Here is an 18,613-nt window from a genome sequence, read left to right as displayed (position 1 = left end):
GTAGGAGAAACACAGATGGAATATGACATCACACAGGTAGGAGCAACACAGGTGTGACATGACATCACAAAGGTAGGAGCAACACAGGTGGAATATGACATCACACAGGTAGGAGAAACACAGGTGTGACATGACATCACACAGGTAGGAGAAACAGAGGTGTAACATGACATCACAAAGGTAGGAGCAACACAGGTGTGACATGACATCACACAGGTAGGAGAAACACAGGTGTGACATGACATCACACAGGTAGGAGAAACACAGGTGAGACATGACATCACACAGGTAGGAGAAACACAGGTGTGACATGACATCACACAGGTAGGAGAAACACAGGTGAGACATGACATCACACAGGTAGGAGAAACACAGGTGAGACATGACATCACACAGGTAGTAACCACACAGGTGAGACATGACATCACACAGGTAGGAGCAACACAGGTGAGACATGACATCACACAGGTAGTAACCACACAGGTGAGACATGACATCACACAGGTAGGAGCAACACAGGTGAGACATGACATCACACAGGTAGTAACCACACAGGTGAGACATGACATCACACAGGTAGTAACCACACAGGTGAGACATGACATCACACAGGTAGTAACCACACAGGTGAGACATGAAATCATACAGGTAGGAGAAACACAGGTGAGACATGACATGACACAGGTAGTAACCACACAGGTGAGACATGACATCACACAGGTAGTAACCACACAGGTGAGACATGACATCACACAGGTAGTAACCACACAGGTGAGACATGAAATCATACAGGTAGGAGAAACACAGGTGAGACATGACATGACACAGGTAGTAACAACATAGGTGAGACATGACATCACACAGGTAGGAGCAACACAGGTGGGACATTACATCATAATGGTAGGAGAAACACAGGTGAGACATGACATCACACAGGTAGGAGCAACACCGATAGCAACAGAGTTTGTTCACAGTAACGCAGGCTTGAAAATACAGTTTACATTTAGCACAGATAACACAGAGAGGAATCACAGGTAAGAAAGACAACAGGTAACATACCACTAACACAGGTAAGAAAGATAACAGGTAACATACCACTAACACAGGTAAGAAAGACAACAGGTAACATACAGTACGACTAATCTCTCTCTCTCTCTCTCTCTCTCTCTCTCTCTCTCCCCCTCCCATCTCTCTCTCTTGCCTCCCTTCCTCCCCCTCTCTTCTCTCTCTCTCTCTTTCTCCCCCCTCTCTCTCTCTTGCCTCCCTTCCTCCCCCGCTCTTCTCTCTCTCTCTCTTTCTCCCCCCCTCCCCCTCTCTCTCTCTTGCCTCCCTTCCTCCCCCTCTCTTCTCTCTCTCTCTCTTTCTCCCCCCTCCCCATCTCTCTCTCTTGCCTCCCTTCCTCCCCCTCTCTTCTCTTTCTCTCTTCAGCGGCTCAGAAAGTGTGCCACCTGCAGGGTATCAACGTGACAGACTTCACCCGTTCCGTCCTCACCCCCCGTATCAAGGTGGGCAGAGAGGTGGTGCAGAAGGCTCAGACCAAGGAGCAGGTACTCTTCTATTCTACTCTATTCTATTATTTTCTTCAGTATTATATTATACGCCATTCTACTCTATTATATTCTACTCAATTCTACTCTACTCTATTCCACTCTACTTTATTCTAATCTATTCTATTATACTCTATTCTACTCTATTATGTTCTATTCTACTCTATTCTACTCTATTTTGTTCTATTCTACTCTATTATGTTTTATTCTACTCTATTCTATTAAACTCTTTTCTATTGTACTCTATTATATTCTACTCTATTGTTCTCTATTCTACTCTATTATGTTTTATTATATTCTACTCTATTCTATTTGACTCAATTATATTCTGCTCTATTCTATTCTACTCTATTCTATTATCTTCTATTCTACTATTTTCTATTATACTATCTTCTATTCTACTCTATTCTACTATCTTCTATTCTACTATCTTCTATTCTACTATTTTCTATCATACTATCTTCTATTCTATTATATTCAATTCTACTTTATTCTATTCTACTCGGTTCTACTTTGTTATATTTTACTCTATTCTATTCAACTCTACTCTATTCTACTCTACTCGGTTGTACTTTGTTAAATTTTACTCCATTATATTCAACTCTACTCTATTCAACTCTACTCTGTTCTACTCTAATCTATCCAACTCGACTCTATTCAACTCTACTCTATTCAATTCTATTCTGCTCTATTCTACTGTTTTCTACTGTATTCTACTCTATTCTATGCTACTATATTATGTTACTTTATTCTATTCATCTCTACTCTATTATATTATATTCTACTCTGCTCTACTCTATTATATTAAATTCTACTTTATTCTATTCATCTCTACTCTATTCTATTATATTCTACTCTGCTCTACTCTATTATATTAAATTCTACTTTATTCTATTCATCTCTACTCTATTCTATTATATTCTACTCTGCTCTACTCTATTATATGAAATTCTACTTTATTCTATTCATCTCTACTCTATTATATTCTATTCTACTCTGCTCTACTCTATTATATTAAATTCTACTTTATTCTATTCTACTCGATTCTACTTTGTTATATTTTACTCTATGTTAAACTCTACTCTATTCAACTCTACTCTGTTCTACTCTATTCTATTCAACTCGACTCTATTCAACTCTACTCTATTCTACTCTACTCAATTTACTATATTCTATTCTGCTCTATTCTACTGTTTTCTACTCTACTCTGTATTTTACTCTATTCTATTCTACTATATTCTATTCGACTCTATTATTTTCTGTTCTACTTTATTATGTTGTATTATGCTCTGTTCTATTCAACTATAGTATATTCTGCTCTATTCTATTCTCCTTTATTCTACTCTATTATATTCAACTCTAAACTACTGTAATCTACCCAATTCTATTCAACTCTACTCTACTCTATTCAACTCTGTTTTACTCCATTCTATTATGTTCTCCTCTATTCTATTGTACTCTATTCTACTCTACTTTATTCTGTTATATTCTATTCTACTCTATTCTGTTTTATTCAAATATACACTACTCTAATCTACTCTATTCTATTAAACTCCCTTCTTCTCTTTAATCAACTCTATTATGTTCTACTCTAGTCTTCACTACTCTATTCTACTCTATTCTACTCTGTTCTACTCTATTATGTTCTATTATGTTCTACTCTAGTCTTCACTACTCTATTCTACTCTATTCTACTCTACTCTAGTCTTCACTACTCTATTCTACTCTGTTCTACTCTGTTCTACTCTATTATGTTCTATTATGTTCTACTCTAGTCTTCACTACTCTATTCTACTCTGTTCTACTCTGTTCTACTCTACTCTATTCAACTCTACTCTATTATGTTCTATTATGTTCTACTCTAGTCTTCACTACTCTATTCTACTCTGTTCTACTCTATGTTCTACTACTCTATGTTCTATTATGTTCTACTCTAGTCTTCACTACTCTATTCTACTCTATTCTACTCTGTTCTACTCTATGTTTTACTACTCTATGTTCTATTATGTTCTACCCTATTCTACTCTGTTCTATTCAACTCTACACTATTCTAATCTACTCTATTCTAATCTACTCTATTTAACTCTAGTCTATTATATTATATTCTACTCTATTCTAATCTATTATATTCTAATCTATTATATTCTACTCTATTCTAATCTACTCTATTCTAATATACTCTATTATAATCTACTCTATTCTACTCTAATCTATTATATTCTACTCTATTCTAATCTATTATATTCTACTGTATTCTAATCTATTATATTCTACTATATTATATTCTACTCTATTCTACCCTACTCTAGTCTAATCTACTCTATTTAACTCTACACTACTCAACTCAACTCTAATCTATTATATTCTACTCTATTCTATTCAACTCTATTATATTATTCTCTAGTCTATTGTATTCTACTCTATTCTATTCTAGATTCAACTTAATTGTACAATACCTTCCTCTCGCATGTTCAGTTTAAAGTTTAATCTTATTTTCAACGAAGACCTGGCAACATATAATGTATCTGAAGCCATAAGTAGTTATAGTACATAGCCCTTCTCTAGGAGAAGCTTTAGTCAGAGACAGGGCTGTACATGGAGGCAGACAAGATGACGGTTCACACACTCACTGTCTCTCTCTCTCTCTTTCTCTGTCTCTCTCTCTCCTTCTCCCCCTCCCTCTCTCCTTCTCCCCCTCCCTCTCTCCTTCTCCCTCTCCCTCTCTCCTTTTCCCTCTCCCTCTCTCCTTCTCCCTCTCTCCTTCTCCCCCTCCCTCTCCCTCTCTCCTTCTCCCCCTCCCTCTCTCCTTCTCCCCCTCCCTCTCTCCTTCTCCTTCTCCCCCTCCCTCTCTCCTTCTCCCTCTCTCCTTCTCCCCCTCCCTCTCTCCCTCCCTCTCCCTCTCCCCCAGGCTGACTTTGCCATCGAGGCCCTAGCGAAGGCCATGTATGAGCGGTTGTTCAGGTGGATCCTGGCCAGGGTGAATAAGACTCTGGATAAGGCCAAACGTAAAGGAGCATCATTCCTGGGGATCCTAGACATCGCTGGCTTCGAAATCTTTGAGGTGAGATTGAGGAGCATCATTCCTGGGGATCCTAGACATCGCTGGCTTTGAAATCTTTGAGGTGAGATTGAGGAGCATCATTCCTGGGGATCCTAGACATCGCTGGCTTCGAAATCTTTGAGGTGAGATTGAGGAGCATCATTCCTGGGGATCCTAGACATCGCTGGCTTTGAAATCTTTGAGGTGAGATTGAGGAGCATCCTCTTTAAATTGACAGAGAAAGGAATTCCTGCAGGGGTCCCGTGAGGCGAGTTGGTAGCTCATGGAGCATCGCAACGCCAAGGTTGTGGGTTCGATTCCCATGGAGGACCGGTAAAATAAAATGATGCACCCCCAACTGTAATTCACTCTGGATTCGAGCATCTGCTATATTACTGAAATTTAAACCATTTAAAATGGGTAAATGTAGCGATTTGGGAGCCCCATCTACCTCCCAAAAGGGACATTTCCCCAGAACATTTCCTACTATGATTATTATTATCCCACAATTAAAAACACCCCCTACGGAACCTAGTCAAAGTAGTGCACTAAATAGGGAATAGGATGTAATGTGGGATGCAAGCCTGATGTACCGGACTATGAGGTGAGCAGTACCTCTCTGTTCACATCCATCTCTCCCATCTCCTTCTCCTCAGGAACTACCACGGTACTGTAGCTCTGTGTAAACCACTATGTACCTTCTCCTCAGGAACTACCACGGTACTGTAGCTCTGTGTAAACCACTATGTACCTTCTCCTCAGGAACTACCAGGGTACTGTAGCTCTGTGTAAACCACTATGTTCCTTCTCCTTCTCCTCAGGAACTACCACGGTACTGTAGCTCTGTGTAAACCACTATGTACCTTCTCCTCAGGAACTACCAGGGTACTGTAGCTCTGTGTAAACCACTATGTACCTTCTCCTCAGGAACTACCACGGTACTGTAGCTCTGTGTAAACCTCTGTGTACCTTCTCCTCAGGAACTACCACGGTACTGTACCTCTGTGTAAACCACTATGTTCCTTCTCCTTCTCCTCAGGAACTACCAGGGTACTGTAGCTCTGTGTCAACCACTATGTACCTTCTCCTCAGGAACTACCACGGTACTGTAGCTCTGTGTAAACCACTATGTACCTTCTCCTCAGGGACTACCACGGTACTGTAGCTCTGTGTAAACCACTATGTACCTTCTCCTCAGGACAACTCTTTTGAGCAGCTGTGCATCAACTACACCAACGAGCGTCTGCAGCAGCTGTTCAACCACACCATGTTCATCCTGGAGCAGGAGGAGTACAAGAGAGAGGGGATCGACTGGGCCTTCATAGACTTCGGCCTGGACCTGCAGCCCTGCATCGAGCTCATCGAGAGACCGGTAACACACACACACAGAGACACACACATACTGTACACATTGGACCTGCAGCCCTGCACATACGAATGGGTGCTGGTTCCCTAAAGCTAACCCTCCCCCCACCCTTCTAGAACAATCCTCCAGGTATCTTGACTCTGTTGGATGAGGAGTGCTGGTTCCCTAAAGCTAACCCTCCCCCCACCCTTCTAGAACAATCCTCCAGGTATCTTGGCTCTGTTGGATGAGGAGTGCTGGTTCCCTAAAGCTAACCCTCCCCCCACCCTTCTAGAACAATCCTCCAGGTATCTTGGCTCTGTTGGATGAGGAGTGCTGGTTCCCTAAAGCTAACCCTCCCCCCACCCTTCTAGAACAATCCTCCAGGTATCTTGGCTCTGTTGGATGAGGAGTGCTGGTTCCCTAAAGCTAACCCTCTCCCCACCCTTCTAGAACAATCCTCCAGGTATCTTGGCTCTGTTGGACGAGGAGTGCTGGTTCCCTAAAGCCACAGACTTGTCCTTCGTTGAGAAGCTGATGAACACACACACGTCCCACTGCAAGTTCTCCAAACCCAAATCACTCAAAGACAAGACTGCCTTCTCTGTTCTTCACTACGCTGGCAAGGTGAGATGATATATTTCTGTCTGAAGAGTTCTCCACTAGGCTGGCAGGGTGAGATGAGATTATATATTTCTGTCTGAAGAGTTTTCCACTAGGCTGGCAGGGTGAGATGAGATTATATATTTCTGTCTGAAGAGTTTTCCACTAGGCTGGAAGGGTGAGATGAGATTATATATTTCTGTCTGAAGAGTTCTCCACTATGCTGGCAGGGTGAGATGAGATTATATATTTCTGTCTGAAGAGTTTTCCACTAGGCTGGCAGGGTGAGATGAGATGATATATTTCTGTCTGAAGAGGTCTTCACTAGGCCGGCATGGTTGTGTTGTGGTTATGTTGTGTTGTGGTTGTGTTGTGGTTGTGTTATACAGTAGGTGGACTACAATGGGGCCAGTTGACTGACGGAGAACATGGTTGTGTTGTGGTTGTGGTTATGTTGTGTTGTGTTGTGGTTGTGTTGTGGTTGTGGTTATATTATGTTGTGTTGTGTTGTGGTAATGTTGTGGTTGTGTTATGGTTATGTTATGGTTATGTTGTGTTATACAGTAGGTGGACTACAACAGTGCCAGCTGGCTGACGGAGAACATGGTTGTGTTGTGGTTGTGGTTATATTGTGTTGTGGTTGTGCTTGTGGTTATGTTGTGTTGTGGTTGTGGTTATGTTGTGTTGTGGTTGTGTTATACAGTAGGTGGTCTACAACAGTGCCAGCTGGATGACGGAGAACATGGTTGTGTTGTGGCTATGTTGTGTTGTGGTTATGTTGTGCTGTGGTTGTGTTATACAGTAGGTGGACTACAACAGTGCCAGCTGGCTGACGGAGAACATGGTTGTGTTGTGGTTGTGGTTATATTATGTTGTGTTGTGTTGTGGTAATGTTGTGGTTGTGTTATGGTTATGTTATGGTTATGTTGTGTTATACAGTAGGTGGACTACAACAGTGCCAGCTGGCTGACGGAGAACATGGTTGTGTTGTGGTTGTGGTTATATTGTGTTGTGGTTGTGCTTGTGGTTATGTTGTGTTGTGGTTGTGGTTATGTTGTGGTTGTGTTATACAGTAGGTGGTCTACAACAGTGCCAGCTGGATGACGGAGAACATGGTTGTGTTGTGGCTATGTTGTGTTGTGGTTATGTTGTGTTGTGGTTGTGTTATACAGTAGGTGGACTACAACAGTGCCAGCTGGCTGACGGAGAACATGGTTGTGTTGTGATTGTGGTTATATTATGTTGTGTTGTGGTTATGTTGTGGTTGTGTTATGGTTATGTTATGGTTATGTTGTGTTATACAGTAGGTGGACTACAACAGTGCCAGCTGGCTGACGGAGAACATGGTTGTGTTGTGGTTGTGGTTATATTATGTTGTGTTGTGGTTATGTTGTGGTTGTGTTATGGTTATGTTATGGTTATGTTGTGTTATACAGTAGGTGGACTACAACAGTGCCAGCTGGCTGACGGAGAACATGGTTGTGTTGTGGTTATGTTGTGTTGTGGTTGTGGTTATGTTGTGGTTGTGTGTATGTTGTGTTGTGGTTGTGGTTATGTTGTGGTTGTGTTATACCAGGGGTGTCAAAGTCAAATGGACGGAGGGCCAAATAAAAAAATCAGCTACAAGACGAGGGCCGGACTGTTCGAATGTTCATTGAAAAAATTTTAAATGACGCATATAGTCTAGTGAACCTAATTGAACCTACTGAAAACCTAACAAATATATTACAATATGATCAGATAAATAAAGCAATATTTTCTTATGGCTCTGTCAGTAATCTTTAATTTTCAACAGACACAAAAGACAAATTTCCTTTATATAAATATCCCCATAACATGAACATTAAATGAAAGAAACCGGTATTCAAGGCACCATCAGTAGACTATATTTTCTATTTTAGCAAAAGTGGGCTAAATTTACTTCAAAGAAAAAACAATAATAGCAATTTTCTATCATCCACTCAACTGAAATATTTTTAAAATATAATTGGATTGAAATACAAAAAAATAAAGTGCAAAAATCTATTAATCAAAAACAACACTTTGTTTAAGGAGAAGTAACATGCAGTGAAAACAAATATAAAATTTTAACTTTTAAACTTGAACTGAGTAAAAACTCTAAATATGTGATTGCACAGTAATGTTCACTTGTTTGAGGTTGAGGGTGATACTTGGTGGTGTCCCATCTTTTCCACAAGTTCATCAATGTTCGGGGTAAGGCTCTGAGCTGAAGAAATCCTCAGAATTGAGTGGAGGTGTTCAGCAGTAAGTCGACTTCTGTGTGATGTTTTGTTCAGGTTCATCAAAGAAAACAGTTGTTCACACAGGTATGTGCTGCCAAACATAGACAACGTTTGAGCAGCCTGGATGCGCAGCTGGGGCATTGTGCCGGGGAGGAAACGGGCGAACTCCGCAGCACCCACTGCCGCATATTTTGCCCTCAGTGCATCATTGCATTGGAGGTCAATCAACTCCATTTGGAGGTTTGGTGGTGAGCTTTCCACGTCAACAGCAAATGGGTTACCGAGCAGTTCCAACCTGCTTTTTTGTGCTTCAAAGTCAGCAAATCGGCGTCGAAAGTCAGCGGCAAGCATACCTATTTTATCAGCCAACTGTGTGCTCGGGAACGCACTGGTAGAGAGCTTCTCTTTCATGGTCTGGCAGCTGGGAAAGTGGCTCAAATTTTCTTTCCGCATCTGCGTCTCCCACAGAGTCAGTTTGGTTTTAAATGCCTTCACTGTACTGTACATATCAGAGATGACACGATCCCGACCCTGCAGCTGCAAGTTTATTGCGTTCAGATGACTCGTAATGTCACACAGAAAAGCCATTTCACACAGAAACATTTCGTCTCGGAGTTGTGTTGTGTCTTTCCCTTTGCTGTCCAAGAACAGACAAATCTCCTCACGAAGCTCGAAACATCTTTGAAGCACCTTTCCCTGGCTTAGCCATCGCACCTCTGTGTGATAAGGCAAATCACCATGCTCCGTTTCTAACTCCGTCAGAAATGCCTTGAACTGGCGGTGATTCAAACCTTTGGCTCTGATAAAGTTAACTGTGCGCGTGATGATGCTCATTACATGCTCCATTTTCAAGGCTTTACCGCACAACGCTTCCTGGTGTATGATACAATGATAAGCTGTCAGCTCACCTGTCGCGTTTTCCTCTTGCATCTTTTCCCGTATCTTCGCCACCAGTCCGCTCCTGTGTCCACACATCGCAGGTGCTCCGTCGGTTGTCAAACCCACGAGTTTTTCCCAAGGCAGCTCCATCTCATTTACACATCTTGACACCTCTTCATACAAATCATGCCCCGTAGTTGTGCCATGCATAGGACGTAAAGCCAAAAACTCCTCTGTCACGCTTAGGTTGGAGTCCACTCCGCGGATGAAAATTGACAACTGGGCAATGTCAGAAATGTCGGTGCTCTCATCCACAGCCAAGGAATATGCAATAAAATCTTTTCCCTTTTTCACAAGCTGCTCTTTTAGATTGATGGACAACTGGTCTACTCTCTCGGCAATGGTGTTTCTGCTCAGACTCACATTTAAAAAGAGTTGCCTTTTTTCTGGGCAAACTTCGTCACAAACTTTAATCATGCAGTTTTTGATGAAATCCCCCTCCGTAAATGGCCGGGCTGATTTAGCGATCTCTTCTGCCAAAATAAAACTGGCCTTGACAGTTGCGTCCGCGTGTGTGTCCGCGTGTTTCGTTTCATAATGTCGTCTCAGATTATACTCTTTCAGTACCGCCACACTTTCTCCACACAGAAGACACACAGGTTTTCCAGCTACCTTCGTGAACATATACTCCGACTCCCACCTTGTTTGAAACCCCCGGTTCTCAGTATCCACCTTCCGTTTTGCCATTTTTGATGGGTATCTGAAAGTTAATTTTACTGTGATGCTGACGACTGCTGTGCCAATAAATATTGAAATGAAGCAGCCTACTGCTCGGTGCGTCACCTTTGCATTGTGGGAAATGTAGTATTGGTGCGTGTAAAAGATCTGCGGGCTGCCGGCTTGCTGCGGGCCGGTTCTAATAATAAATCAAGATCATCCCAGGGGCCGTAAAAAACCTTCTTGCGGGCCGGATGTGGCCCGCGGGCCTTGACTCTGACATATGTGTGTTATACAGTAGGTGGTCTACAACAGTGCCAGCTGGCTGACGGGAGAACATGGTTGTGTTGTGGTTGTGGTTATATTGTGTTATGATTGTGGTTGTGTTATGGTTGTATTGTGGTTGTGTTATGGTTGTGTTGTGGTTGTGGTTGTGTTGTGGTTGTATTGTGGTTGTGGTTGTATTGTGGTTGTGTTGTGGTTGTGTTGTGGTTGTATTGTGGTTGTGTTGTGGTTGTGTTGTGGTTGTATTGTGGTTGTATTGTGGTTGTGTTGTGGTTGTGTTATGGTTGTATTGTGGTTGTATTGTGGTTATGGTTGTATTGTGGTTGTGTTATGGTTGTATTGTGGTTGTGTTGTGGTTGTGTTGTGGTTGTATTGTGGTTATGGTTGTATTGTGGTTGTGTTATGGTTGTATTGTGGTTGTGTTGTGGTTGTGGTTGTATTGTGGTTGTATTGTGGTTGTGTTGTGGTTATGTTGTGGTTGTGTTATGGTTGTGTTGTGGTTGTGTTGTGGTTATGTTGTGGTTGTGTTATGGTTGTGTTGTGGTTGTGTTGTGGTTATGTTGTGGTTGTGTTATGGTTGTATTGTGGTTGTGTTGTGGTTATGTTGTGGTTGTGTTATGGTTGTATTGTGGTTGTGTTATGGTTGTATTGTGGTTGTGTTGTGGTTGTGTTGTGGTTGTGTTGTGGTTGTGTTATGGTTGTGTTGTGGTTGTGTTATGGTTGTGTTGTGGTTGTATTGTGGTTGTGTTGTGGTTGTGTTGTGGTTGTATTGTGGTTGTGTTGTGGTTGTGTTATGGTTGTATTGTGGTTGTATTGTGGTTGTGTTATAGGTGGACTACAACGGGGCCAACTGGCTGACTAAGAACATGGACCCTCTGAATGACAACGTGACGGCTCTCCTCAACAACTCATCCAACCCCTTCATACAGGACCTCTGGAAGGATGGTGAGCCACAGGAAGCGTCCCAAAATGGCACCCTGTTCCCTATGTGGTGCACTACGTTAGACCAGGCCCCATAGCACTCTGGTCAAAAGTAGTGCACTGTATATAAGGAATAGGGTCCTATTTAGGATGCAAGCACAGTTGGTCTACTACCTATTCACTTTACTGTATTCCTATCAGTAGACATGTGTTGTTACTGTACTCCTATCAGTAGACATGTGTTGTTACTGTACTCCTATCAGTAGACATGTGTTGTTACTGTACTCCTATCAGTAAACATGTGTTGTCTATTACCTATTCACTTTACTGTACTCCTATCAGTAGACATGTGTTGTTACTGTACTCCTATCAGTATTCATCAGTATTCTACTTCAGTATTCAGTCTCTCCTTCTTGTCTGTCACCTGTTCTTCTCCCTCCCTCTCTCTTTCATCTCCTCCTCTATCTCCCTCTCTCTTTCATCTCCTCCTCTATCTCCCTCCCTCCCTCTCTCTTTCATCTCCTCCTCTATCTCCCTCCCTCCCTCTCTCTTTCATCTCCTCCTCTATCTCCCTCCCTCTCTCTTTCATCTCCTCCTCTTTCTCCCTCCCTCCCTCTCTCTTTCATCTCCTCCTCTTTCTCCCTGCCTCTCTCTTTCATCTCCTCCTCTTTCTCCCTGCCTCTCTCTTTCATCTCCTCCTCTTTCTCCCTCCCTCTCTCTTTCATCTCCTCCTCTTTCTCCCTCCCTCTCTCTTTCATCTCCTCCTCTTTCTCCCTCCCTCCCTCTCTCTTTCATCTCCTCCTCTTTCTCCCTCTCTCTTTCATCTCCTCCTCTTTCTCCCTCCCTCTCTCTTTCATCTCCTCCTCTTTCTCCCTCCCTCTCTCTTTCATCTCCTCCTCTTTCTCCCTGCCTCTCTCTTTCATCTCCTCCTCTTTCATCTCCTCCTCTCACCTTTCCCCCCCCTAGCCTCTCTTCTCAGAGATCATGAATAATCCCTGTTCTGTTTCCAGTGGACCATGTGGTGGGTCTGGAGACCATTACCAAGATGTCAGAGAGCTCGGCCCCCAGCGCCACCAAGTCTAAGAAGGGCATGTTCAGGACAGTGGGCCAGCTCTACAAGGAATCCCTGGGCAAACTGATGACCACGTTGAACAACACACAGCCCAACTTCATACGCTGTATCATCCCCAACCACGAGAAGAGGGTAGGACACTATCCCCCTTACCCAAAACACTTACCGCTATTTCTATACGTTTCCTCAATTCATCTCCTCTCTCTTGAGTCACCTCTGATCTCTCTCTCTCCCTCATTCTTCCTGTGTGTGTGTGTAGGCAGGGAAGCTGGATGCTAACCTGGTTCTGGAACAGTTGAGGTGTAACGGGGTTCTGGAAGGGATCCGTATCTGCAGACAGGGCTTCCCCAACCGCATCGTGTTCCAAGAGTTCCGACAACGGTGAGGAACGTTCTAACACCAACGTTAAGGAACCACGATCGTGTCTGTGTAGTTAACACATAACAACGTGTTCTCTTCCTTCTGTCTTCCTCTCTTTCTTCCTCTTCTTCCTCTTCCTCTTCCTCTTCTTGTAGCTATGAGATCCTAGCAGCCAACTGCATCCCAAAGGGTTTCATGGACGGGAAACAGGCTTGTCAACTAATGGTGATTTCATCTAACTGAAACGTCTGAGTTGTTCTAACTGAAACGTCTGAGTTGATCTATCTGAAAACGTCTGAGTTGATCTAACTGAAACGTCTGAGTTGATCTAACTGAAACGTCTGAGTGGATCTAACTGAAACGTCTGAGTGGATCTAACTGAAACGTCTGAGTGGATCTAACTGAAAACGTCTGAGTTGATCTAACTGAAACGTCTGAGTTGATCTAACTGAAACGTCTGAGTTGATCTAACTGAAACGTCTGAGTTGATCTAACTGAAACGTCTGAGTTGATCTAACTGAAACGTCTTAGTTGATCTAACTGAAATGTCTGAGTGGATCTAACTGAAAACGTCTGAGTTGATCTAACTGAAACGTCTGAGTTGATCCAACTGAAACGTCTGAGTTGATCTAACTGAAGCGTCTGAGTTGATCTAACTGAAAGGTCTGAGTTGATCTAACTGAAACGTCTGAGTTGATCTAACTGAAACGTCTGAGTTGATCTAACTGAAACGTCTGAGTTGATCTAACTGAAACGTCTGAGTTGATCTAACTGAAAACGTCTGAGTTGATCTAACTGAAACGTCTGAGTTGATCTAACTGAAACGTCTGAGTTGATCTAACTGAAACGTCTGAGTTGATCTAACTGAAACGTCTGAGTTGATCTAACTGAAACGTCAGAGTTGATCTAACTGAAACGTCTGAGTTGATCTAACTGAAACGTCTGAGTTGATCTAACTGAAACGTCTGAATTGATCTAACTGAAACGTCTGAGTTGATCTAACTGAAACGTCTGAGTTGATCTAACTGATACGTCTGAGTGGATCTAACTGATACAGTCACTGAGCCTAAAAACCTTTTGGCACATTTGAACCTGCACTTTTTAGAAAACCTAAAGTTGAGCAATGAACTAAATAGGACAAATGTTTCTACCTTAGTTCTGGATAAGTAAAGAGTTATTCTAAAGGGACCTTTGTGTTGAAAGGTGTCATGATAAAGGTGTTGTGACAACGGATAACGGCGTCATGACAACGGTGCTATGATAAAGGTGCCACGATAACGGTGCTATGATAAAGGTGTTATGATAAAGGTGTCATGATAACGGTGTTATGATAACGCCGTCATGATAACGGTGTCATGATAACGGTGTCATGATAACGGTGCCATGATAACGGTGCCATGATAACAGTGTCATGATAAAGGTGTCATGATAATGGTGTCATGATAACGGCGTTATGATAACGATGTCACGATAACAGTCTCATGATAACGGATAACGGTGTCATGATAACGGTGTTAGGATAACGATGTCAAGATAACGGTGTCATGATAACGGATAACGGTGTCACGATAAAGGTGTCATGATAAAGGTGTTATGATAACGGATAACTGTGTCATGATAACGGTGTTATGATAAAGGTGTTATGATAACGGATAACTGTGTCATGATAACGGTGTTATGATAAAGGTGCCACGATAAAGGTGCCACGATAAAGGTGTTATGACTTCCTCTCCAGATGAAGCACCTGGACCTGGACCCTAATCTGTTCCGTATTGGTCAGAGTAAGATGTTCTTCAGAACAGGAGTGTTAGCCCAGCTGGAGGAGGAGAGGGACCTTAAACTGACCGTGGTCATCATCGCCTTCCAGGCCCACGCTAGGAGCTTCCTGTCGCGCCGGTTAGTGTAACAGTGTTGTTTCCAGCCTGGGCTCCCCACACCGGGACCCTCACATCGACACATTACACCCGTGAGGTAGCGTTGCCAGTAGGTTAGTGTAACAGTGTTGTTTCCAGCCTGGGCTCCCCACACCGGGACCCTCACATCGACAAATTACACCCGTGAGGTAGCGTTGCCAGTAGGTTAGTGTAACAGTGTTGTTTCCAGCCTGGGCCCCACACAGGGGACCCTCACATCGACACATTACACCCGTGAGGTAGCGTTGCCAGTAGGTTAGTGTAACAGTGTTGTTTCCAGCCTGGGCTCCCCACACTGGGACCCTCACATCGACACATTACACCCGTGAGGTAGCGTTGCCAGTCGCGCCCACAGCAGCATGATAGCAGACACACTCTGATGTGACTTCTGTCCACAGAGCGTTTAGTAAGCGTCAGGCCCAGCTGACTGCTATGAAGGTGATTCAGAGGAACTGTGCCGTCTACCTGGTCCTGAAGAACTGGCAGTGGTGGAGGCTGTTCACCAAGGTACACACACACACACACACACACACACACACACACACACACACACACACACACACACACACACACACACACACACATCACACATCACACACACATCTCACACACACACATACACCCACACACACACACACACACACATGTTGATGTTCTGCCACATCCATCACTTGTTGAGTATATCATAGTTTTGATTGGTTGATTTGTTTTGATATCTCGGCTCTTATGTAAACATTGATTGGTCGTCCCGCAGGTGAAGCCCCTCCTCCAGGTGACACGACAGGAAGAAGAAATGGGTCAGAAGGAGGAGGAGCTGAAGTCTGCCAAGGATCTGGCTCAGAAGAGCCAGGTGGAACTGAAGGAAATCTCCCAGAAACACACACAGGTGAAGTGGAGACACACACACACACACACACACACACAAACACACACACACACACACATGAAGTGGAGACACACACACACATGAAGTGGAGACACACACACACACACACACATGAAGTGGAGACACACACACACACACACAGGTGAAGTGGAGACACACACACACACACAAACACACACACACATGAAGTGGAGACACACACACACACACACATGAAGTGGAGACACACAAACACACACAGGTGAAGTGGAGACACACACACACAGGTAAGGCAGAGACACACACAGGTAAGGCAGAGACACACACACACACACACACATACAAGTGAGGTAGAGACACACACACACACACATACAGGTGAGGTGGAGACACACACACACACAGGTGAGGTGGAGACACTCACACACTCTCTCTCTCTCTAGGTAGTAGAGGAGCGAGCTAAACTGGAGCAGAAGCTTCAGGCAGAGACAGAGTTGTATGCTGAGGCAGAGGAGATGAGGGTTCGTCTGGAGGTCAAGAAGCAGGAGCTGGAGGAGGTGCTCCATGAGATGGAGTCGCGGCTGGAGGAGGAGGAGGAGAGAGCCACACAGCTGCAGCAGGAGAGGAAGGACATGCAGCAGCAACTACAGGTGGGCAGATCCAAAATGGCTACCGAGCGATGACCTTTTCAACTCTGGTATATCAGTGATGAGTCAAAATGGACAAAATCAGAAACTTTGGCATGAAATGCTAATATGGATATTACCGGGTTCATTGACTTCCTTTGGTTTCTGGTTGGGAAATGCTGAAGTTAGGGGATGGTGGATTGACTGCACTCTGCCCTTATCCATAGACTGGTATAGATGTAAGGTCCTGTTGTGGGTCATATGGCCCTATTGTGGATCATGTGGAGGCCCTGTTGTGGGTCAGGTGGAGGTCTTGTTGTGGGTCAGGTGAAGGAGGCCCTGCTGTGGGTCAGGTGGAGGCTCTGTTGTGGGTCAGGTGAAGGCCCTGTTGTGGGTCAGGTGAAGGCCCTGTTGTGGGTCAGGTGAAGGTCCTGTTGTGGGTCAGGTGGAGGCCCTGTTGTGGGTCAGGTGGAGGCCCTGTTGTGGGTCAGGTGGAGGTCCTGTTGTGGATCATGTGGAGGCCCTGTTGTGGGTCAGGCGGAGGCCCTGTTGTGGGTCAGGTGGAGGCCCTGTTGAGGGTCAGGTGGAGGCCCTGTTGTGGGTCAGGTGAAGGCCCTGTTGTGGGTCAGGTGGAGGCCCTGTTGTGGGTCAGGAGGAGGCCCTGTTGTGGGTCAGGTGGAGGCCCTGTTGAGGGTCAGGTGGAGGCCCTGTTGTGGGTCAGGTGGAGGCCCTGTTGTGGGTCAGGTGGAGGCCCTGTTGTGGGTCAGGAGGAGGCCCTGTTGTGGGTCAAGTGAAGGCCCTGTTGTGGGTCAGGTGAAGGCCCTGTTGTGGGTCAAGTGGAGGTCCTGTTGTGGGTCAGGTGAAGGCCCTGTTGTGAGTCAGGTGAAGGCCCTGTTGTGGGTCAGGTGGAGGCCCTGTTGTGGGTCAGGTGGAGGCCCTGTTGTGGGTCAGGTGGAGTGACAGAGACCATGTGGGTTGAAACCTAACCTTTATTAAAACATTATATTTGGGAACAGAAAACACACAAACTCTTATCCTATATATCGCCCCTCCCTGTCCCTCTCTCTCTCTCCTCTTCATCCCTTTCTCCTCTCTGTGTTTTAGGCCATGGAGGCCCACCTGTCAGAGGAGGAGGACTCTCGTCAGAAGCTGCAGCTGGAGAAGGTGACTGTTGAGGGGAAGGTCAAGAAACTGGAGGAAGACGTTGTCATCATGGAGGACCAGAATAACAAACTACTCAAGGTGTGTTGTTCTCCACCCCTGTCTCAGTAAACACCATTCACCTACCCACCGATCTTCCTCTCTGTTCTCCACCCCTGTCTCAATAAACACCATTCACCCACCCACCGATCTTCCTCTCTGTTCTCCACCCCTGTCTCAATAAACACCATCCACCCACCTACCCACCCACCGATCTTCCTCTCTGTTCTCCACCCCTGTCTCAGTAAACACCATTCACCCACCCACCGATCTTCCTCTCTGTTCTCCACCCCTGTCTCAATAAACACCATCCACCCACCTACCCACCCACCGATCTTCCTCTCTGTTCTCCACCCCTGTCTCAGTAAACACCATTCACCCACCCACCGATCTTCCTCTCTGTTCTCCACCCCTGTCTCAATAAACACCATTCACCCACCCACCGATCTTCCTCTCTGTTCTCCACCCCTGTCTCAGTAAACACCATCCACCCACCTACCCACCCACCGATCTTCCTCCCTGTTCTCCTGTTCCTCAGCAACTTGAGCTGTTGAAGGAGCATGTAGCACTCAGTCCCTGACCCCTCACCTCTGACCTCTGATTAACCTTTCTCCCTGCTGTGTGTTGTTTGTCGGGAGCCTAAGCTGTTGGAGGACAGAGTAGTACAGTCCCTGATCCCTCACCTCTGAACCCTGACCTTCCTCTCTTTTATCTGTAGAGCGTAAACTGTTGGAGGAGAGAATAGCACAGTCCCTGACCCCTCACCTCTGAACCCTGACCTTTCTCTCTTTTATCCGTTGTTTTTCAGGAGCGTAAACTGTTGGAGGAGAGAATAGCAGACTCCAGCTCTAACCTGGCTGAGGAAGAAGAGAAGTCTAAGAACCTGACCAAGCTGAAGAACAAACATGAGTCTATGATCTCAGACCTGGAGGGTGAGTTACTCACCTCTGACCTCTAACCCCTGACCCCTCACCCCTGGCATCAATCAGTCAGTCAG

At 44.6% G+C, this 18,613-nt stretch overlaps 1 protein-coding gene across 1 annotated transcript in view; it reads left to right on the top strand.

Moving 5' to 3' along the window:
* Positions 1-18,613, top strand: part of LOC139365236 (myosin-11-like) — a 65,672-nt gene that overhangs the window by 24,272 nt on the left and 22,787 nt on the right. Inside the window, exons 12-25 of the mRNA XM_071102736.1 lie at positions 1,429-1,547; positions 4,456-4,608; positions 5,786-5,959; positions 6,386-6,559; positions 11,490-11,604; positions 12,591-12,784; positions 12,912-13,033; positions 13,168-13,237; positions 14,748-14,908; positions 15,324-15,432; positions 15,680-15,811; positions 16,234-16,440; positions 17,521-17,658; positions 18,425-18,548. Of these exons, the coding sequence (XP_070958837.1) occupies positions 1,429-1,547; positions 4,456-4,608; positions 5,786-5,959; positions 6,386-6,559; positions 11,490-11,604; positions 12,591-12,784; positions 12,912-13,033; positions 13,168-13,237; positions 14,748-14,908; positions 15,324-15,432; positions 15,680-15,811; positions 16,234-16,440; positions 17,521-17,658; positions 18,425-18,548 (1,992 nt within the window). The remainder of the gene's footprint in view (positions 1-1,428; positions 1,548-4,455; positions 4,609-5,785; positions 5,960-6,385; positions 6,560-11,489; positions 11,605-12,590; positions 12,785-12,911; positions 13,034-13,167; positions 13,238-14,747; positions 14,909-15,323; positions 15,433-15,679; positions 15,812-16,233; positions 16,441-17,520; positions 17,659-18,424; positions 18,549-18,613) is intronic.

The sequence above is a fragment of the Oncorhynchus clarkii genome, chromosome 13 (assembly GCF_045791955.1).
Source record: "Oncorhynchus clarkii lewisi isolate Uvic-CL-2024 chromosome 13, UVic_Ocla_1.0, whole genome shotgun sequence".
Taxonomy (NCBI): Eukaryota; Metazoa; Chordata; class Actinopteri; order Salmoniformes; family Salmonidae; genus Oncorhynchus; species Oncorhynchus clarkii.
The sequence above is the reverse complement of the archived record's forward strand: the minus strand, read 5'-3'. Positions and strand labels throughout refer to the sequence as shown.